The 23,088-nt window shown below is 43.6% G+C and overlaps 1 protein-coding gene across 1 annotated transcript in view; it reads right to left on the reverse strand.

Moving 5' to 3' along the window:
• SPIDR (scaffold protein involved in DNA repair) overlaps window positions 1-14,192 on the reverse strand; it is a 277,556-nt gene extending 263,364 nt beyond the window's left edge. Inside the window, exon 1 of the mRNA XM_061438706.1 lies at window positions 14,040-14,192. Coding sequence (XP_061294690.1) covers window positions 14,040-14,072 — 33 coding nt within the window. The 5' untranslated portion in view covers window positions 14,073-14,192. The remainder of the gene's footprint in view (window positions 1-14,039) is intronic.
• Window positions 14,193-23,088: the final 8,896 nt, after the last annotated feature.

Consider the following 23,088-nt stretch of genomic DNA (forward strand, 5'->3'; position numbering starts at 1 on the left):
AGCTATGACCAACCTAGACAGCATATTAAAAAGCAGAGACATTACTTTGCCAACAAAGGTCCATCTAGTCAAAGCTATGGTTTTTCCAGTGGTCATGTATGGATGTGAGAGTTGGACCATAAAGAAACCTGAGCAGCAAAGAACTGATGCTTTTGAACTGCGGTGTTGGAGAAGACTCTTGAGAGTCCCTTGGACAGCAAGGAGATCCAACCAATAAATCCTAAAGGAAATCAGTCCTGAATATTCATTGGAAGGACTGAGGCTGAAGCTGAAACTACAATCCTTTGGCCACCTGATGCGAAGAACTGACTCTTTAGAAAAGACCCTGAGGCTGAGAAAGACTGAAGGCAGGAGAAGAAGACAACAGAAGATGAGATGGTTGGATGGCATCACCGACTCGATGGACATGAGTTTGAGCAAGCTCCAGGAGTTGGTGATGGACAGGGAAGCCTGGCGTGCTGCAGTCCATGGGGTTGCAAAGAGTTGGATACAACTGAGAGACTGACTGACAAGAGAGAAACATGAAAAAGCCACATGCTGAAAATATGGATAACTACCATACAGCAGACAAACTCCTAGAAAGACACAACTAGCAAAACTGACTCAAGGAAAAATAAAAAACTGAACAGACATAACAAATGGATTGAATGAGTAATTTAGAAGCTTACCACAAAGAAAAGCAAGGCTCACATGGCTATGCTGATAATTTATACCAAACATGTAAAAACCCATTAATAGCAATGCTTCATAAACTCCTAATTCATACTATGAAATCCAATATCCTTATAACAAAACCAAAGACATCACAAAAAAACTACGGGCCATTATTACTTATGAATACACATGCAAAAATCCTCAACAAGATACTAACATACTGAATCCAGCAGCATATACAAAGGAATATACACAGTGACCAATAGGGATCTTCCCCTTAGCAATGCAAGATTTATGCCACATCCAAAACCAATCAATATACTGTATCAATATAATCAAGGGGAAAAAAAAACAGGATCAACAGGAAAACAACTTACAAAAGCCAACATCCTTCCATGATATTAGCGTTCTAAATAGAACTCAGAGAGCATCATACACAACAACACAATAATAAAATACTGAATGCTTTCTCCTTAGGATAAGGATCAAGAAAAGGATGCCAGCCCTCACCACTTACATTCAAGATTGTACTAGAGGTTCTGGTCATGGCAATTAGGGAAGGAGAAGAAATAAAAGACATTCAAATTGGAAAGGAAGAAGTAAAACTACCTCTGAATATTCAGAGATAATATAGTCATCCCTGGGGCTTCCCAAGTGGTACACTGATAAAGAATCCATCTGCTAATGCAGGAGATGCAAGAGAAGAGGGTTCGAGCCCTAAGTTGGGAAGATCCCCTGGAGGAGGAAATGGCAACCCACTCCAGTATTCTTGCTTGGAAAATCCCATGGACAAAAGAACCTGGTGGGTTGGAAAGAGTCAAACATGACTGAGCACACTAAAGTCAAAAGAAGGCAGTGACAAGTACTGACAAGCATGGGAAAAATTAGAATCCTCATTCCATGCTGGTGAGACTATAAAACATGTGAACTCACAAAACATGGTCCACTGGAGAAGGGAATGGCAAACCACTTCAGTATTCTTGCCTTGAGAACCCCATGAACAGCATGAAAAGGCAAAAACACAGGACACTGAAAGATGAACGCCCCAGGCCGGTAGGTGCCCAGTGTGCTATTGGAGACGAGTGGAGAAATAGCCCCAGGAAGAACAAAGAGGCTGAACCAAAGTGAAAACAGCGCCCAGCTGTGGATGTGACTGGTGATGGAAGTAAAACCCAATGCTATAAAGAACAATATTGCATAGGAAGCTGGAATGTCAGGTCCATGAATTAAGGTAAATTGGAAGTGGCCAAACAGGAGGCAGCAAGAGTGAACATTGACATTTCAGGAATCAGTGAGCTAAAATGGACCAAAATGGGCAAATTTAATTCAGATAACCATTATATCTGAAGGGCATGAATCCTTTAGAAGAAATAAAGTAGCCCTCATAGTCAACAAAAGAGTCTGTAATGCAGTGCTTGGCTACAATCTCGAAAACAACAGAATGATCTCTGTTTCCAAAGCAAACCATTCAATATCACAGTAATCCAAGTCTATGCCCCAACCACTAATGCTGAAGAACATGAAGTTGAACAGTCCAATGAAGACCTACAAGACCTTCTAGAAATAACAGCAAAAAAGATGTGCTTTTCATGATAGGGGACTGGAATGCAAAAGTAGGAAGTCAAGAGATACTTGGAGTAACAGGCAAATTTGGCCTGGGAGTACAAAATGAAGGAGTGCGAAGGTTGACAGAGTTTTGCCAAGCAAACACACTGGTCATAGCAAACACCCTCTTCCAACAACACACGAGACAACTCTACACATGGACATCACCAGATAGTCAATACCAAAATCAGATTGACTATATTCTTTGCAGACGAAAATGGAGAACCCCTATACATTCAGCAAAACAAGACCAGGAGCTGACTGGCTCAGATCATGAACTCATTGCCAAATTCAGACTTAAACTGAAGAAACTAGGGAAAACCACTAGACGGTCCAGGTATGACCTAAATCAAAACCCATATGACTATACAGTAGAAGTGACAAATAGACTCAAGGTATTAGTTTGAGTAAACTCCAGGAGTTAGTGATGGACAGGGAAGCCTGGCATGCTGCAGTCCATGGGGTCGCAAAAAGTTGGACAGGACTGAGCAACTGAACTGAACTGAGCTGATTAGATCTGATAGACAGAGTCCCTGAAGAACTATGGGTGGAGGTTCATGATATTTGTACTGAAGACAGTGATCAAAACCATCCCCAAGAAAAAGAAAGGCAAAATGGTTGTTGGAGGAGGCTGTACAAGTAGCTGAGAGAAGAAGCTAAAGGCAAAGGAGAAAAGGAAAGATATACCCATCTGAATACATAGTTCCAAAGAATAGCAAGCAGAGATATGAAAGCCTTCCTCAGTGATCAATACAAAAAAATAGAGGAAAACAATAGAATGGGAAGGACTAGAGATCTCTTCAAGAAAATATAAAATACCATGGGAACATTTCATGCTAAGATTAGCATAATAAAGGACAGAAACAGTATGGACCTAAGAGAAGCAGAAGATACTAAGAAGAGATGGCAAGAATACACAGAAAAGCTATATAAAAAGATCTTAATGACCCAGATAACCACGATGGTGTTCACATAGAGCCAGACATCATGGAATACAAAGTCAGGTGGACCTTAGGAAGCATCACTATGAACAAAGCTAGTGGAGGTGGTGGAATTCCAGCTGAGCTGGAATTTAACATAGAAGCTAAATAAGCAGGGTGACAATATATAGCCTTCACATACTCCTTTCCCAATTTAGAACCAGTCCACTGCTCCATGTCCAGTTCTGACTGTTGCTTCTTGACCTGCATACAGATTTCTCAGGAGACAGGTCAGGTGGTCTGGTATTCCCATCTCTTTAGGAATTTTCCACAGTTTGTTGTGATCCACACAGTCCAGACGTTAGCATAATCAATGAAGCAGATGTTTTTCTGGAACTCTCTTGCTTTTTCTATGATCCAGTGGATGTTGGCAATTTGATCTCTGATTGCTCTGCCTTTTCTAAATCCAGCTTGAACATCTGGAAGTTCTCAATTCATGTACTGTTTAAGCCTGGCTCAGAGAATTTTGAGCATTACTTTGCTAGTGTGTGAGATGAGTGCAGTTGTGCAGTAGTTTGAACATTCTATGGCATTGCCTTTCTTTGGGATTGGAATGAAAACTGACCTTTTCCAGTCTGTGACCACTGCTGAGTTTTCCAAATTTGCTGGCATATTGAGTGCAGCATTCTCAAGCATCACCTTTCAGGATTTGAAATGGCTCAGCTGGAATTCCATCATCTCCACTGGCTTTGTTCATAGTGATGCTTCCTAAGGCCTACCTGACTTCGGACTCCAGAATGTCTGGCTCTAGGTGAGTGATCACACCATCGTGGTTATTTAAGAGCTTTTTTTATAGTTCTTCTGTGTATTCTTGCCACCTTTTCTTAATATCTTCTTCTGTTAGGTCCATACCATTTCTGTCCTTTATTGTGCCCATCTTTGCATGAAATGTTCCCTTGATGTCTTTAAGTTTCTTAAAAAGATCTCTAGTCTTTCCCATTCTATTGTTTCCTTCTATTTATTTGCACTGATCACTTATCTCTCCTTGCTATTCTTTGAAACTTTGCATTCAGATGGATACATCTTTCCTATTCTCCTTTGCCTTTAGCTTCTTGGTAAGTTTATACACAAGGTAAATGAAAACTTTCATCTTCACAAAAATTGGTACACAAATGATCACAGTAGCATTATTCCTAACCACCAAAATGTGTAAATACTGTAATATCCATCAAATGAATGGATTTAATGTTGTATACCTTCCAATGAAAAAATATTAAATCACAAAGGGGAATGAAGTACTGATACATTCTGCAACAATGGATGAATCTTGAAAACAGTAGGCTAAGCATAAGAAGTTGATCTCAAGAGACCAAGTGTTACTCCATTTATACGAAACTTCCAGAGTAGGTAAATCCATACAGATGGAAGTTTGCTTAGTGGTTGCCAGGGGATGGGGAAGGAGAGAATGTGGAATGACTGCTAACAGCTGTGGAGTTTCTTTTTAGAGTGATAAAAATATTCTATAGTTAAAAATATATACACAACTCTGTGAATATAGTAAAAAAAAAAAAAAAAAACCCACTAAATTACATACTTTCAAAACACGAATGTATTACCTATGAAATTGATACAATCACTCATACATTTAAGTGTAGTATCGTACAGCCACTCTAGAAGTTTGCTGATTTCTTATAAAATTAAACACCCAATTATGACATGAACCAGCAATTACACTCCTGGGCATTTATCTTAGAGAAATAAAACCCTATGTTCCCATAAAAATCCATACACAAGTGTTGACAGCAGCTCCATTCTAACAGCCAGAAACTGTAAACAGACCAGTCATGTTTCAACAGTAAAATGCTAAGTAAACTGCTATATGTCTATTGGAAGGATTACTACTCAGCAATAAAAATGCCCAAACCACTGATATACACAACTTGGATAAGACTCTTATACTGAGTGGGAAAAAAATAACAAAAATAATGTCAAGAGGTTATAAATTAAATGACTCTTTCCCTGTAACATTTTTGAAATGACAAAAAATGTAGATTAATGATTGTCAGGAGTTGGGGTGGGAGTTATTGGAAGGCAGTGGGTGTATTAGAAAAGGAATATTTGTGCTGGTGCAACTGTTCAGTATCTTGACTGTGGTAGTCGATACACAAGCCTACACATGTCCCAGAATTGTACACAACTAAACACACACACGATACATACACAGACACACATCTAGGGAGATTTGAATAAGGCAGTCGGATTGTATTCAGGTCAATATATTGGTGGTGATACTGTACTACAGTTTTGCACAGTGTCACCAATGGGACAAACTGGATAAAGAATAAATGAGATCTCTGTTATTCTTTACAACTGTATGTGCTTCTACAAATATCGCAGTTTTAAAGACAGACTGCCTACAGGGTCAGGACTAAGTGGAGAAAAGACCAGGGCAATGATTTCTAGTTTTCATGAGAAATTTTTTCATACTACTTTATCTTATCTATGTATGCTTGACTTAAAAGAAAATATTCTTCCTTTACACAGGGATGTATGTGAAGTACCTGTCATATGAAAAGTCTTCAATGGATTTTAGGGGCTTCCCTGGTGGCTCAGAGGTTAAAGCATCTGCCTCTAATGCGAGAGACCTGGATTCGATCCCTGGGTCGGGCAGATCCCCTGGAGAAGGAAATGGCAACCCACTCCAGTATTCTTGCCTGGAGAATCCCAAGGACGGAGGAGTCTGGTGGGCTACAGTCCATGGGGCCGCAAAGAGTCAGACACGACTGAGCGACTTAATTTTAACTTTTCTTCCATGTTAAGGATAAGACAACCTCCAGACCAAGAAATTAGGACTAAGCAGCCTAATTCTAAGCAGAATTACTACTAAGTCATCCAGTGGCATTACCAAGAGCTAAAATTGGAACCATAAGGTACACACCCAAAGATAACTATAAGAGAATCTCTCACCATCACTGAACAGAGATTAAAACTAAGCCCTCTTCCTATTCCTTGTTCAACAAGTTGAGTCAACAATCCCAGGGAAAGTCAAAGGCAAAACAGTAGAGGATTCACAATAGTATCTAAAAGATACTTTCATTATCATGGTGTTTTATTAATTGCTTTCATTATCACTGACAGTAATTGAACACTTATATGCTCAGTATATTATTTCATGCATTCTCATCATTTAACCCTCATACCAACCTTGCAAGGCAGGTATTATCCCCATTTTATAGACAAAGAAGCTACAACTTAGAAATGCTGGGTATATTGTGCTGGTCAGAGAGCTAGTAAGCAATATGTCAGGATTTTCTCCCATGTATGTCTAATTCCCAGAAATAAAGACTCTAGCCACTCCACATTATCTCACTTTAACAAAACTGTCCCTCATAAAGGTACATACCGGCATCTGGGCTTCTGACTGGGTTGAATACCTGGGAATTCACTGGGACTTCTGAGTCTCAAGCCCAATCACACTGTCATCACCAGCCTCCCTAGTCATGAAGGCTCTTCTGCCACTCTGCAGGGTGGCCAACGACTTCAGGGTGGCCTTTCAAGTGTTAGGACTCCTACCCTTCTACCAGTTCACTTTACCAGTCACCAACCCACAGGGCTAGCATAAAAAGACCCGAAAAGAGAGCGACCCTCTTCAAATTTTCTTATTACTTGTCCTTGATCAATCCTGGTAAACAGTTTCCACTCTCTACTCCTCTACTCTTACACACACACACTTATATATACACAAGTTCCACACTCAGGCTTGCCTTTACCTCTCCATGTCACCATCATAGCTCTGATCGTCTCATCTTCCCAAAGGGTAAAATGAGCCACCACGAAACTCAGCAGACCTCTCATCTACCGAGCCCTCCTTCTCCCCAGCAGTCCCAGAGGAAAAACGCTCCTGTTACCCAAAGCTGACTCCTTTCAGTAATACAACAGAAGCCAGGTCCTTACTTTCCCCTTGGCTCCTCCCCTCCTGCTTCAAAGAAGCCATGTTTCTCTTTCTTAAAAAAGGAAAAACTCTCTGAAATGATGAGTACACTTCATTTAATTAATAATCACTATGTCTTTGACATTATACAAGAAGCACCAGAAATAAGGCTTTGTAATGAGGACCCAAAGGATTAGAGAAGCAGGGTATTATCAGAAAGATCTCTTTTATGATCTTACCAAGACACAGGTTTTCTTTCAGTGAGAAACAGAAGTGGGACACCCAGGATTGAGTCTGAGGGGGGAAAAGGAACTGTGAGAGTGAGGGTAGGATCAGGGGTTCTCAGGGGGCAAGCAACTGATAAAGGGTTTGTGGTCATTCGTGGCTACTTAGCAAGGAAAGAAGACAAAGCATAAAGGGAATAAGAGTCATAGTACTTGAAAGAACAGTAAGAGTGGCTAAGGCAAGAGAGAAGGAAGAAGTAAAATACTCTGCAACTGACTGCCCTAAGCTCTCCCTGGGCCTTAAGTTTCATGTATCTGTGTATCCTAACATCAGGTTAAGAAACAACTAACTCTCCTCAAGCTTCCCATTTTTCACAGGTTCAACTTTTGAGTCAACTCTGATTCCTCCCTCTTCATCTTTCAAGAGATTTCAGGTGCTTAAATCTCATCTTCCTTTTTTTAAATCTATCTACTCAGTCCTTTCCCAATACTATTTCCAATTTTACCATGTTAGTTCAGGCCCATATCAACTTTCCTTTTAAGAGTCCAGAAAGATTTATATATCTTGCTAAAAATCATATAATTAGTTAGTTGGAGAGCTGAGGCTGGTACCCAAGTCTTCTGACCAGATTATTTCCCCAATCTGCAATATTTGCATATCTCATGACCCAGATAACCATGATGGTGTGATCACTCACCTAGAACCAGACATCCTGGAATGCGAAGTCAAGTGGACCTTAGAAAGCATCACTACAAACAAAGCTAGTGGAGGTGATAGAATTACAGGTTTTCAAATTTCAGATTTCAAATTGAAATTTCAAATCCTAAAAGAAGATGCTGTGAAAGCACTTCACTCAATATGCCAGCAAATCTGGAAAACTCAGTAGTGGCCACAAGACTAGAAAAAGGTCACTTTTCATTCCAATCCCAAAGAAAGGCAATGCCAAACAAAGAATGCTCAAACTACCGCACAACTGCACTCATCTTCCATGCTAGCAAAGTAATGCTCAAAATTCTCCAAGCGAGGCTTCAACAGTATGTGAACCGTGAACTTCCAGATGTTCAAGCTGGATTTAGAAAAGGCAGAGGAAACAGAGATCATATTGCCAAGGTCCACTGGATCATCAAAAAAGCAAGAGAGTTCCAGAAAAACATTTACTTTTGCCTTATTGACTATGCTAAAGCCTTTGACTGTGTGGATCACAACAAACTGTAGAAAATTCTTCAAGAGATGGGAATACCAGACCACCTGACCTGCCTCTTGAGAAATCTGTATGCAAGTCAAGAAGCAACAGTTAGAACTGGACATAGACCAACCTAGATAGCATATTAAAAAGCAGAGACATTACTTTACCAACAAAGGCCTGTCTAGTCAAAGCTATGGTTTTCCCAGTAGTCATGTATGGATGTGAGAGTTGGACTATAAAGAAAGCTGAGCGCTGAAGAATTGATGCTTTTGAACTGTGGTGTTGGAGAAGACTCTTAAGAGTTCCTTGGAAAGCAAGGAGATCCAACCAGTCCATCCTAAAGGAAATCAGTCCTGAATATTCATTGGAAGGACTGATGCTGAAGCTGAAATTCCAATACTTTGGCCACCTGATGTGAAGAACTGACTCATTGGAAAAGACCCTGATGCTGGGAAAGATTGAAGGCAGGAGGATAAAGGGATGACAGAGGATGAGATGGTTGAATGGCATCACTGACACGATGGACATGAGTTTGAGTAAGCTCTGGGAGTTGGTGACGGACAGGGAAGCCTGGCATGTTGCAGTCCATGGGGTCACAAAGAGTCAGATACAACTGAGCTCCTGAACTGACTGACTGCAGCCCAAAATAAAACTATCATGCAGTCAATAAGAAGTAAAATGATGCTTAAGCAAAGGAATGTGTGTGTGTGCTCACTCGTGTCCGACTCTTTGCCACCTCATGGACTGTAGCCTACCAGGCTCCTCTGTCCATGGGATTCTCCAAGCAAGAATACTAGAAGGGTTGCCATTTCCTTCTCCAGAGGATCTTCATGATCCAGGGACTGACCCTGCATCTCTTCGGTCCCCCACATTGGCAGGGGGATTCTTTACCACTAGTGCCACGTGGGAAACACAGGAATTATACATATTTAATTACACATAATTAAAGTGGTTCCTATGGGAAAGGATCTCAGAAGATGGAATGGGAGTACGCTACCTGTTACACACAAACACTCCATGCATAAAGTATTTACTCTGTACCCAATCTAGGAAGAAATGAAAAAAAAAAAAAGAAAAAATCCTGGAGCAAGACTATCCTGATAGCCAGTCTCTAAGATAGCATCCTATGATCCCCCACTTGGTGTTCACAACCTCTACAGTTCCCTCTCACACTATCAGTTTGATCTATGTGATTAATAGAAAATATGATATGTCACTTCAGAAATTATGTTATTAAAGACACCAGGGTCTCTTAGAAAGAAAGCCAGTTACCATGTCATGAGCTGCCTTATGGAAGTGGCAAGGAACTGACACTTGCCAAGAAGTACACGCATGAGCTTAGAAACAGATTCTCCAGCTGTGATGACCCTTGACTCCAACTTGATGACACCCTGAACTAGAACCACACAGCTGAACCATTCCCAATCCCTGACCTTCAGAAACTGTATCAGAAAACAAACATTTTTTAAGCTGCTTTGGTTTTGAGTCAAATCTGTTATATCAACAATAGTTAACTAATACAATTTAAAAAAAATGATAAGGTCTCGAAAACTAATAGAATGACTAGGGGAAAAAGTGAGTATTAGGTCAAAAACACGAATATTTCTAAGTGAAGATGTAGTGTAATTGCCCAACATTAATCATTTGACTGCCAAGTGGCATCCACTTCAGAAGTCCAACCTGAATAAAAGTATCCCGCAGGACTGGCCACAGGGGCACGGTCTGCTCCTGGTCAGCTGTACTCCAAAACAACAAGGCAAGGACTAGCCTGCCTCCACACATGGAGGTCCCGATTTCAAAAAGCCCTGGTAACCTACATAAATGACCATCTGAGTGACCCTCCTTCTCCATTCCTGCACCCTGATCCCTGCTATTGCTTTAAACTAGCCAATGAAGAGAGAACACACGAAACTCTAGACACCTAGCCCTCAGACCCTAATAAAGGCAGACCCAGGTGCACCTCCCTCTCTCCCTCTGTGTCTCTCTGCCTCTGACCCCACTGTGCAGCCCCTGGGTGTACCACGTACCCTTCAGGATCTGTGAGCAATGAATCTTGTTTCTCAGAGTCCCCTGATGGTTTCTGCTGAAGTGCATCCTGAGGTCATAATTAGAATGGTTGGTTCAGCCACGAACCTGGAGGGGATGGGATGGGGTAGGGGAGGCCTTTGGAACACACCAGAGTAACCCTGGCCAGAGTTCTTCAACTGTTTCCACAGCTACTCACCTGTGTGCAGAGGGTTCAAGAAGAAAGAAATGAGAAAACTGTAGAAGCAGCCTTAGAGGAAGCAGTTAGTACCAGATGTCTGTGCATTACCAAAGTAACCAGAATAAACCAAAACCTAACAGCTGGAAAGCCACATTGAACATGCCTTCCCAGTCCCATTAGACTAGTGGCCTTTCTCCAAAGCACCTTATAAACAGTTTCCCTTCACAGGGAGAACACCCTAAATTGGAGCCAAAGCTCCCCAGGCTGGACAAGGTCAAAAAGGCCCCGGCAGGGACTCTCATATAAGGCTGTTCTGGGGAAATAGTTATTTGAGCACTTAATTTACAAAGGAGAGTTGTGTCTATTAGAAAGTCAATCAACTTGTTCCCTACTGTCACAATTACCGGAGGCTACTGTAGGGGAAATTAGAAAGGGATGCCTCAAGTTCAGGGGAGCCTCTGGGCCTGTTTATTATCAGTGTTCTTCTCCTTCTGCTTACCAGATTGTTTAACTGTGAGCCATTCGGGGACCATTGTTCTTCTGATCTTAACATATCTAATATATGCCCCAAAGATCTTTCCTTTGTGACAGATGAAATATTTCCCATTTTTATAAGTTTTATAACATCAAAACACAAAAGACGCACACAAATTCCAACAAAAATGGTATGAACAGATTCTAGCATCGATGCATACAGATCAATCAATTCCCAAATCAGGTAAATAAATTTAACTTACAAAACAAATGAACTAATTTCAACTAGGCTGCTGCTGCTGCTGCTGCTGCTGCTACTGCATCGCTTTAGTCGTGTCCGACTCTGTGCGACCCCATAGACGGCAACCCACCAGGCTCCCCCGTCCCTGGGATTCTCCAGGCAAGAACACTGGAGTGGGTTGCCATTTCCTTCTCCAATGCATGAAAGTGAAAAGTGAAAGTGACATCACTCAGTCATGTCCAACTCTAGCGACCCCATGGACTGCAGCCTACCAGGCTCCTCCATCCATGGGATTTTCCAGGCAAGAGTACTGGAGTGGGGTGCCATTGCCTTCTCCATTAACTAGGCTACCCACCCCTAAAAGACCTAGCTCTCCAATGAACCAGTTCCAACTGAACCAATTCCCAAATCAGATAAAGAAATTTACCCTAATCAACAAATAAGCTAATTCAAACTAGGGTGGGCTTGCCCCACAAGAACTAGTTCCCCAGTGAACTGGTTCAGGGTAGCGTCCAACACTTCCCTTCTCCAACAGGGTACCCCAACCAAATTGGCTTGTCCCATGAAGGAAAAGCCCAACTTGAGAGGAAAATATGTTCCCGGACACTGGAGCGACTTATCCTCCAAAATCGAGCCCATCAATCTTAACAAAAAAGAACACATAAAACAAGTGGACCAACTGCACCCGCTACCGAATTGGGTAGACTTACAGAGGGAAGGCAATCAAGGCTTCAGTGGACAGCACAAGGGTAACCGAGGTGTCATCGGACAGCGGGAAAGAAGTAGAAGCTTCAGAGGACAGCGATCAGGAGGTGGCAACAAAAGTAACAGATTCCAAAACAAAGGCCAGAAGTGGAGTTTTAATAACGCAGTTGGACAGTAACTCGAAGTAGAGGATTTATTTGGCAAAAACAGAACTATGTTCAGCAATGTGGAATTGAACATTATTTTTCATACAAAGTTAAAAGCACATTGTATTTCCTTCCTGACCACTTGCCCAGTCCCCATCTTTTCAAGAGAGAAAAGCTTCATCTAAATTATTTCATCTGATTGATGACTGTCATTTATAACTTTATTGCTACTTTCGTCTTGGGTATTCTTTTGGAAAAGGTGTATGGATTCATTACATATTCTAATGTATTGTTTATAGATTATAAGATAAAGTCAAGCATGTATCTGCTGCTGCTACTGCTGCTGCTAAGTCGCTTCAGTCGTGTTCGACTCTGTGTGACCCCATAGACGGCAGCCCACCAGGCTCCCCTGTCCCTGGGATTCTCAAGGCAAGAACACTGGAGTGGGTTGCCATTTCCTTCTCCAATGCATGAAAGTGAAAAGTGAAAAGCGACCCCATGGACTGCAGCCTACCAGGCTCCTCTGTCCAAAAGTACTGGAGTGGGGTGACATTGCCTTCTCCATGTATCTGCTAATACTTTTTAAAGTGACCTGTCTTTATATGTAGAAATGTCTCTTAATAGTAAGCTTTTCTGGTGGCTCAGATGGTAAAGACTCTCCTGCAATGCAGGATCCCTGGGTCAGGAAGATCACTTGGAGAAGGAAATGGCAACCCACTCCAGTAATCTTGCCTGGAGAATTCCATGAACAGGGGAGCCTGGCAGGCTACAGTCCATGGGGTTGCAAAGAGTCAGGCATGACTGAGCAACTATCACTCATTCACACTATAAACAAAATCGAGTCCGTCAACTCTAGACGTTTGTCAGTTCCTTGTCTCAACTGCCAAGAGCTGGGGGCAGCTGGTGCCACTTCAGGGAATCTTGAAGGAAAGAACCTCAGGACAGTTCTAGCAGCTGCTAGGGTCTTGCCCTAGTGTTCCCTGACCAGGGCCAGCTAGCCCCAAGCAGCTAGGCTCCCGGCTGGCTTGCCAAACTGTTACTGAATCCTAGCTCTCTCTGCTCTCCTAACAGGTTGATGAATTCGAGAGAGGAGGTGTTGAGGAAAGGAAACACACTTTATTCGGAAAGCAGCTGAGGAGACGATCGCAGGCTAGCACCTCAAAATAACCATTTTCTCGGGGTCTAGATGCCAGGTTCTTTTATAGATCAGAGATGGGCAGAGGTGAGGAAGCAAAGTAAAAAGGCCATTAATCTTGCACACATCTCCTAGAAAAGCAGGGGATGTGTTAATTTCTTCCTCCCTGCCATCTACAGGTAGACAGGGTTCTGAACAAAGGCACTTTAGTTAACAGTCAGGTAGAGGGGCAGGATTCTCTGAGGTAAGGTATTAAGTATGATTATAATAACAAAAGCAACAAAAAGCAAGTCACAGAAACAATTTCAACATGGAGTAAGAATTGGCTTCTTCTCTGCAACGGGGCAGGAGAGGCATCGCAGCAGGGACGAAGGTCTCCCAGACCCCCGACACCGCTGTCATGGTTCGACCAGGCAGAAACCCTGAACACCAGCGAGGCTCATGCATTATCGTTGCCCCAAGGCAGCGACCCTCGCTCTCCAGGAAGGCGGCCAGACGCAGGCGGCGTCCATTCCACAAACTTCCACCAGCCCAGAGCCCGCCATACGCGCCCCGCGGGTCCTCCAACATATGGAGACCAGGGAGACTGCGCCCACAAGCCCACAGCCTACCTTGGGGCCTCGAGACTGACCCCCACCCGGCATCTCCGGGCGCTTCCACCTCCTCAAGGGTGCACCGCCCTCTGAAGGCACCGGAAGGCCGTGAGTCGCAGAACCAACTCGGCGCGCCGGGCCGCACAGCGTGCTGCTATTGGCGGACTTTCGGGTAGGGGGCGGGGCTTCCTCGGACGCACCGCCCTACCGGCGCGAGCGTTGCGATTGGCAGATGCTCCGGCTGGGGGCGGGGCTTCTCCGGCGCACGGCCCCACCACCTCCCGGCGCCCCGCCTTGCCCTGCATTTGGATGCTCCTGGACTGGAATGCGAAAGTAGGAAGTAAAGAAACACCTGGAGTAACAGCAAATTTGGCCTTGGAATACGGAATGAAGCAGGGCAAAGACTAATAGAGTTTTACCAAGAAAATGCACTGGTCATAGCAAACACCCTTTTCCAACAACACAAGAGAAGACTCTACACTTGGACATCACCCGATGGTCAACACTGAAATCAAATTGATTGTATTCTTTGCAGCCAAAGATGGAGAAGCTCTATACAGTCAGCAAAAACAAGACCAGGAGCTGACTGTGGCTCAGATCATGAACTCCTTATTGCCAAATTCAGACTGAAATTGAAGAAAGTAGGGAAAACCACTAGACCATTCAGGTATGACCTAAATCAAATCCCTTATGATTATACAGTGAAAGTGAGAAATAGATTTAAGGAACTAGATCTGATAGATAGAGTGCCTGATGAACTATGGACGGAGGTTCGTGACATTGTACAGGAGACAGGGATCAAGACCATCCCCATGGAAAAGAAATGCAAAAAAGCAAAATGGCTGTCTGAGGAGGCCTTAGAAATAGCTGTGAAAAGAAGAGAAGCAAAAAGCAAAGGAGAAAAGGAAAGATATAAACATCTGAATGCAGAGTTCCAAAGAATAGCAAGAAGAGATAAGCCTTCCTCAGTGATCAATGCAAAGAAATAGAGGAAAACAACAGAATGGGAAAGACTAGAGATCTCTTCCAGAAAACTAGAGATCTCTTCCAGAAAACTAGAGATACCAAGGGAACAATTCATGCAAAGATGGGCTCAATAAAGGACAGAAATGGTATGGACCTAACAGAAGCAGAAGATATTAAGAAGAGGTGGCAGGAATACATAGAAGACCTGTACAAAAAGGATCTTCACTACCAAGATAATCACAATGGTGTGATCACTCACCTAGAGCCAGACATTCTGGAATGTGAAGTCAAGTGGGCCTTAGAAAGGATCACTACGAACAAAGCTAGTGGAGGTGATGGAATTCCAGTTGAGCTATTTCAAATCCTGAAAGATGATGCTATGAAAGTGCTGCACTCACTATGCCAGCAAATTTGGAAAACTCAGCAGTGGCCACAGGACTGGAAAAGGTCGGTTTTCATTCCAATCCCGAAGAAAGGCAATGCCAAAGAATGCTCAAACTACCGCACAATTGCACTCATCTCACACGCTAGTAAAGTAATGCTCCAAATTCTCTAAGCCAGGCTTCAGCAATACGTGAACTGTGAACTTCCAGATGTTCAAGCTGGTTTTAGAAAAGGCAGAGGAACCAGAGATCAAATTGCCAACATCTGCTGGATCATGGAAAAAGCAAGAGAGTTCCAGAAAAACATCTATTTCTGCTTTATTGACTATGCCAAAGCCTTTGACTGTGTGGATCACAACAAACTGTGGAAAATTCTGAAAGAGATGGGAATACCAGACCACCGGACCTGCCTCTTGAGAAACCTATATGCAGGTCAGGAAGCAACAGTTAGAACTGGACATGGAACAACAGACTGGTTCCAACTAGGAAAAGGAGTACGTCAAGGCAGTATATTGTCACCCTGCTTATTTAACTTCTACGCAGAGTACATCATGAGAAACGCTGGGCTGGAAGAAGCACAAGCTGGAATCAAGATTGCCAGGAGAAATACCAATAACCTCAGATATGCAGATGACACCACCCTTATGGCAGAAAGTGAAGAGGAACTAAAAAGCCTCTTGATGAAAGTGAAAGTGGAAAATGAAAAAGTTGGCTTAAAGCTCTACATTCAGAAAACTAAGATCATGGCATCTGGTCCCATCACTTCATGGCAAATAGATGGGGAAACAGTGGAAGCAGTGTCAGACTTTATTTTGGGGGGCTCCAAAATCACTGCAGATGGTGACTGCAGCCATGAAATTAAAACACGCTTACTCCTTGGAAGGAAAGTTATGACCAACCTAGATAGCATATTGAAAAGCAGAGACATTACTTTGCAAACTAAGGTCTGTCTAGTCAAGGCTATGGTTTTTCCAGTGGTCATGTATGGATGTGAGAGTTGGACTGTGAAGAAAGCTGATCATGGAAGAATTGATGCTTTTGAACTGTGGTGTTGGAGAAGACTCTTGAGAGTCCCTTGGACTGCAAGGAGATCCAACCAATCCATTCTGAAGGAGATCAGCCCTGGGATTTCTTTGGAAGGAATGATGCTAAAGCTGAAACTCCAGTACTTTGGCTACCTCATGCGAAGAGTTGACTCTTTGGAAAAGACTCTGATGCTGGGAGGGATTGGGGGCAGGAGGAGAAGGGGACGACAGAGGATGAGATGGCTGGATGGCATCACCGACTCGATGGACGTGAGTCTGAGTGAACTCCGGGAGTTGGTAATGGACAGGGAGGCCTGGCGTGCTGCGATTCATGGGGTCGTAAAGAGTCCGACACGACTGAGCGACTGAACTGAACTGAACTGATGGTCCGCGGGGGGGCGTGGTTTTCCTGCTACTCGCGCCCCCTGGCGCTGACTTGAACCGTGGCGTCTGGGAACCGGCACGGGCAACAGATCCGGGGACGGATTTTCTGTGCTGTGGCCCCAACCTGTGGCTGGGCCCGGATTAACGGATCACGCGCAGCGTCGCGGTCGGCTCCTGGCCAGGGAGCTGCTGAAAAGCCTGCGCGGGGTTTTCCAAATAAAGCTCGTCCGGGGTGTGCTTTGTCAGGCAAGGACCGACATTAATAATAAGGACCGAAATTAAAAATAAATGATAACCCCAAGTGGGCTATGAATTCAGCAAGCGGTGCTTAGGAAATGGTTGTAGCCGTGGGTACCCGGAGATAGGGGTCTTATTGCCCCATCTGCTGAGGCGGAGGCAGGGGTGTGGTTGGGGGGGCTTAGTATCCAGAGCTGGAGAAGGCAATGGCACCCCACTCCAGTACTCTTGCCTGGAAAATCCCATGGACGGAGGAGCCTGGAAGGCTGCAGTCCATAAGGTCGCTGAGGGTCGGACACGACTGAGCGAGTTCACTTTTCACTTCACTTTTCACTTTCATGCATTGGAGAAGGAAATGGTAACCCACTCCAGTGTTCTTGCCTGGAGAATCCCAGGGACAGGGGAGCCTGGTCGGCTGCCGTCTAAGGGGTTGCACAGAGTCGGATAGGACTGAAGCGACTTAGCAGCAGCAGCAGCAGCAGTATCCAGAGCAGTTTTCAAGTTCAGAGACGCCAGAATCCCCGGGGACCTGCTACAGCCCATGACTGGGTCTCGGACTCGGAAGGTCCGGACTGGGGCCGGAGAACTTGCATTTCTGACAGGTTCTCAGGTGACATTGCTGCCATCCCGCGTCATTTTGAGAACCGCAGGCAGAGCCCTTCCTTAGACCCTGCACGTGAGTTTGCTTAAGTGTTCCAACACTTGGAGGCAGAGATTTTAAAGGAAATGTAATGGGAAGGGGGGTTGGGGCTGAGGAGAGCCATAATTAGGTTACAAACTCACCAGGCAGGCTGTTGTCTAAATAAAAGTGTCTATTGTAGAAAAAACCGACAATAGTGATTTGAAAAGCGTCAGCCTGGGAAGGAGGAAAGGATTCCGATTTGTACCCTCATAACTTGGCGGAAGTGGAGTTTTTTGCTCTAAAAGCACTTTCTCATGCCTCTGTAAGAATACCAATATTTTGCACTTGATCCATTTTCCATCTTTCCTGCCTAGTCCCTATTCTTTCAACATATTGCATTTGAGTTTCACTCACTAAAGCACAAATACTTTGTATAAAGATGTCCACACTGCGATTTTTGAAAAAGAAAGAAAGAAACATATGAGCTCTAGGTAGACATTTCTACTGGGACTTCCCTGGTGGCTCAGCGGAAAGAATTCGCCTGCAACGCAGGAGAGCCAAGAGACACAGTTTTGACCCCTGGGTTGGGAAGATCACCTGGAGTAGGAAATATTAACCCACTCCAGAATTCTTGCCTGGAAAATTCCATGAACAGAGCAGCCTGGTAGGCTACAGTCCATGAGGTCACAAAGAGCACGCACGCACACACACACACACAGATATTGCTAATACTATTATTGTCAACACTTAGCCTAAGATAAACTGGACTCTAAATGTAGCTAGTTTAGTTTAGGGTTTAGAATATTGGGCCTCTGACTGGGACACCGCACAAATGGTTGCCTCAGTTAGGCCCAATGACACAGCTCAGCCATCTCACTGTGTCTTTCTTGGCTCTCAACTTAAAAGTTGCAAACAGACTGCTTCCTGATGCTTGAACTAAAGTCCCATTGCACTAACTTCTGGTCATTGTCACTTGAATGTCTGAGAGACTCTTTAACCTAAATTCTTCTCTTCCCAAAATAGCTTCCTTTTCAGAAATCTCCATCTCAGTGGTGGCACTGACATCCAGCCAGTAGCTCATACTGAAACTGTCACCCATACCAGCCTCTGACAGTTAAACGATCATTGCCTCCATTCACCTCTATGTTTCGGAAGCATCTGATGTTTGACAGATGCTTTGCAGCTGTACTTTCAGAGGTATGTAGTGATCAACTGCTCCAAACTGGCTCTGACTTGACCACAGGAATGCACCTCTGCAGATGAGACTTGGAGGTGTCCAGAAGTTACCACTGCTTCATTACTATGTTAAGATCTCCATCCAAGGACTGGGGTGGAGACTTGTACTCTGCTAGGCACAGTTCACCGGAGAAGACAATGGCAACCCACTCCAGTACTCTTGCCTGGAAAATCCCATGAGCAGAGGAGTCTGGTAGGCTGCACTACATGGGGTCGCTAAGAGTCAGACATGACTGAGTGACTTCACTTTCACTTTTCACTTTCATGCATTGGAGAAGGAAATGGCAACCCACTCCAGTGTTCTTGCCTGGAGAATCCCAGGGACAGGGGAGCCTGGTGGGCTGCCATCTATGGGGTCGCACAGAGTCGAACACGACTGAAGTGACTTAGCAGCAGCAGCGGCAGGCACAGTTCATGCTGCGTGCAAGCCCTGGCTGCTCCACACACCACCACACCCCCGAACCTGGCTGCCCTCGGAAATCTCCATCCCCTTCCTGGATGGTGGTTTAGTCGCTAAGTCATGTCTGACTCTTGCAAACTCATGGACAGTAGCTTGCCAGGCTTCTCTGTCCATGGGATCCTCCAGGCAAGAATACTGGACAGGGTTGCCGTTTCCTTCTACGGGGGATTGTCCCGACCCAGGAATCAAACCTGGGTCTCCTGCATTGCAGGCAGATTCTTTACCAACTGAGCTATGAGGGAAGCCATTCCTAGAACCCCACTAACAAGTCTGCCTCCTACCCCTTAAACTTCTCTTCAGTTCAGTTCAGTCGCTCAGTCATGTCTGACTCTGTGACCCCTTGGACTGCAGCACACCAGACCTCCCTGTCCATCACCAACTCCCTGAGTTTACTCAAACTCATGTCCATTGAGTCAGATATGCCATCCAACCATCTCATCCTCTGTCATCCTCTTCTCCCTCCAGCATCAGAGTCTTTTCAAATGAGTCAATTCTTTACATCAGATGCCCAAAGTATTGGAGTTTCAGCTTCAGCATAAGTCCTTCCAATGAATATTCAGGACTGATTCCCTTCAAGATGGACTCATTTTATCTCTTTGCTCTCCAAGGGATTCTCAAGAGTCTTCTCCAACACCACAGTTCAAAACATCAATTCTTTGGCACTCAGCCTTCTTTACGGTCCAACTCTCACATTCATACATGACTACTGGAAAAACATTAGCTTTAACTATATGGTTAAAGTTATAACCATATAACTTATGCTGTCTAGGTTTGTCATAGCTTTTCAAGGAGCTAGCATCTTTTAATTTCATGGCTGCAGTCACCGTCTACAGTGATTTTGGATCCTAATAAATAAAATTTGTCTGTTTCAACTTTTTCCCCATCTATTTGCCATGCAGTGATGGGACTGGATACCATGATGTCCATTTTTTGAATGTTGAGTTTCAAGCCAGCTTTTCGGTCTCCTCTTTTCACCTTCATCAAGAGGCTCTTTAGTTCCTCTTCACTTTCTGCTGTTAGAGTTGTATCATCTGCATATTTGAGGTGTTGATATTTCTCCTGGCGATCTGGTTTCCAGCGTGTGATTCACCCAGTCTGGCATTTTGCATGATGTACTCTGCATAGAAGTTAAATAAGCAGGGTGACAATATATAGCCTCATAAAAATCCTTTTCCAACTTTGAACCAGTCTGTTGTTCCATGTCCAGATCTGTTGCTTCTTGACCTGCATACAGGTTTCTGAGGAGACAGGTCACATGGTCTGTTATTCCAATCTTTTTAACAATTTTCCACAGTTTGTTGTGATCCACACAAAGACTTTAGCATAGTCAATGAAGCAGAAGTAGATGTTTTTCTGGAATTACCTTGCTTTATCTATGATCCAGTGGATGTTGGCAATTTGATCTCTGGTTCCTCTGCCTTTTCTAAATCCAGCTTGAACATCTGGAAGTTCTTGGTTCACATATTGTTGAAGCCTAGTTTGAATGATTTTGAGCATAACTTTGCTAGCATGTGAAAGGAGTGGAATTGTATGGTAATTTGAACATTCTTTGGCATTGCCCTTCTTTGGGGTTGGAATGAAAACTGAGTCCTGGGGCCACTGCTGAGTTTTCCAAATTTGCTAGCGTAGTGAGTGCCAGACTTTCACAGCAACATCTTTTAGGATTTGAAGTAATTCAGCTGGAATTCCATCACCTCCACCAGTTTTGTTCATAGTAATGCTTCCTAAGGCCCACTTGATTTCGCATTCTGGGATGTCTGGCTCTAGCTGAGTGACACCACCATTGTGGTTATCGTGGTCATTAAGACTTTTTTGGTATAGTTTTGTGTATTCTTGCTGTTTCTCGTTAATCTCTTCTGCTTCTGTTAAGTCCTTACCATTTCTGTCTGTTATCGTGCCCATCCTTGCATGAAATATTCCCTTGATATCTCTAATTTTCTTGACGAGATCTCTAGTCTTTCCCATTCTACTGTTTTCCTGTTTTTCTTTGCATTGTTCACTTAGGAAGGCTTTCTTATCTCTCCTGCCATTTCCTGGATCTCTGCATTCAGTTGGGTGTATCTTTCCCTTTCTCCCTTGCCTTTTGTGTCTCTTCTTTTCTCAGCTATTTGCAAAGCCTCCTCAGACAACCACTTTGCCTTCTTGCATTTCTTTTTCTTGGGAATGGTTTTGATCACCACCTCCTGTGCAATGTTACAAACCTCTGTCCATAGTTCTATAGGCACTCTGTCTACCAGGTCTAATATCTTGAATCTATTCATCACCTCCACTGTATAATCATAAGAGGTTGATTTAGGTCATATCTGAATAGTCTAGTGATTTTCCCTACTTTCTTCAATTTAAGCCTGAATGTTGCAATTTCCCTGATACCTCAGTTGGTAAACAATCCACCTGCAATGCAGGAGATCTGGGTTTAATCCATGGGTTGGGAAGATCCCCTGGAGAAGGGAAAGGCTACCAACTCCAGTATTCTGGTCTGGAGAATGCCATGGACTGTATAGTCCATGAGGTCGCAAAGAGTCAGACAAATGAATGACTTTCATTTCATTTGTTGCAATAAGGAGCTCATGATCTGAGCCACAGTCAACTCCAGGTCTTGTTTTTGCTGACTGAATAGAGGTTGTCCATCTTCAACTAGAAAGAATATAATCAATCTGATTTCACTATTTCCCATCTCATGATGTCCATGTGTAGAGTCATCACTTGTGTTGTTGGACGAGGGTGCTATGACCAGGGTGTTCTCTTGACAAAACCCTGTTAGCCTTTACCCTCCTTCATTTTGGACTCAAAGGCCGAACTTGCCTGTTACTCCAAGTATCTCTTGACTTCCTACTTTTGCATTCCAATCCTCTATGAAGAAAAGGACATCTTTTTTTGGTGTTAGTGCTAGAAGGTGTTGTAGATCTTGGGATAAACTGAGGATGAGCTTGGTTCATTTCCAAGGCAAACCATTCAACATCACAGTAATCCAAGTCTATACCCCATCCACTAATACCAAAGAAGCTGAAGTTGACCAATTCTATGAAGACCTGCAAGATCTTCTAGAACCAACCCGCTGGGGATCAGTAACAAAACCTGAGAACTATCATGAGCACGTCTGGCTCTCCTGTCAAAGCCCTGTCTGTCCTGTGCTGATCTCTCCACCCACCCTACTCCTCCATGGATGTATTTCAGGCCCCTGATTTATTTTGCCCCGTCTACTCAGTGGCCTCATAAGCAGTGTCCCTGGTCCGCTCTTGCCCTCGTCCGTGCACATATAAGCACACACAATCCATTCTCCACACAGATACCCAGGGATGTGTGTGCTCTTCATGGGAGCCTTACCTGCAGTTACTGAATGTGCATGGCGCTTCAGAGTCTGCACATTCGCTACTCCATTTCCTGAAAGGCTCTGGTCTCTGCCAAGCCAGTTTATATACAGCTCCTGAAAAGTGCTGAAGCTGGGAGGTCAGCACATGGAGGTTCACTATAATATTCCTTGATATATGTTTTTATATAATAATAAATGAAATATATGAAAATAATTTAATTTCAATTGAGATTTAAAAAAACAAGACAGAGTGAACTTGAACCTGTTCTCAGTTTCCTTGAACTCCTAGGAGGCTGAACCTCCCTGTTCTTCATTTTCACAAACCCTATGCTCCTTTGGTGATGTTACAATACTCATAACCTAAATAATTATCATCTGGCTCCACCTATATAAAGCAGTGCCATTTCTGTCTTCTTGACCTTTACATCCATAGCACTTCACAGT

Source organism: Bos javanicus, chromosome 14 (assembly GCF_032452875.1).
Source record: "Bos javanicus breed banteng chromosome 14, ARS-OSU_banteng_1.0, whole genome shotgun sequence".
Taxonomy (NCBI): Eukaryota; Metazoa; Chordata; class Mammalia; order Artiodactyla; family Bovidae; genus Bos; species Bos javanicus.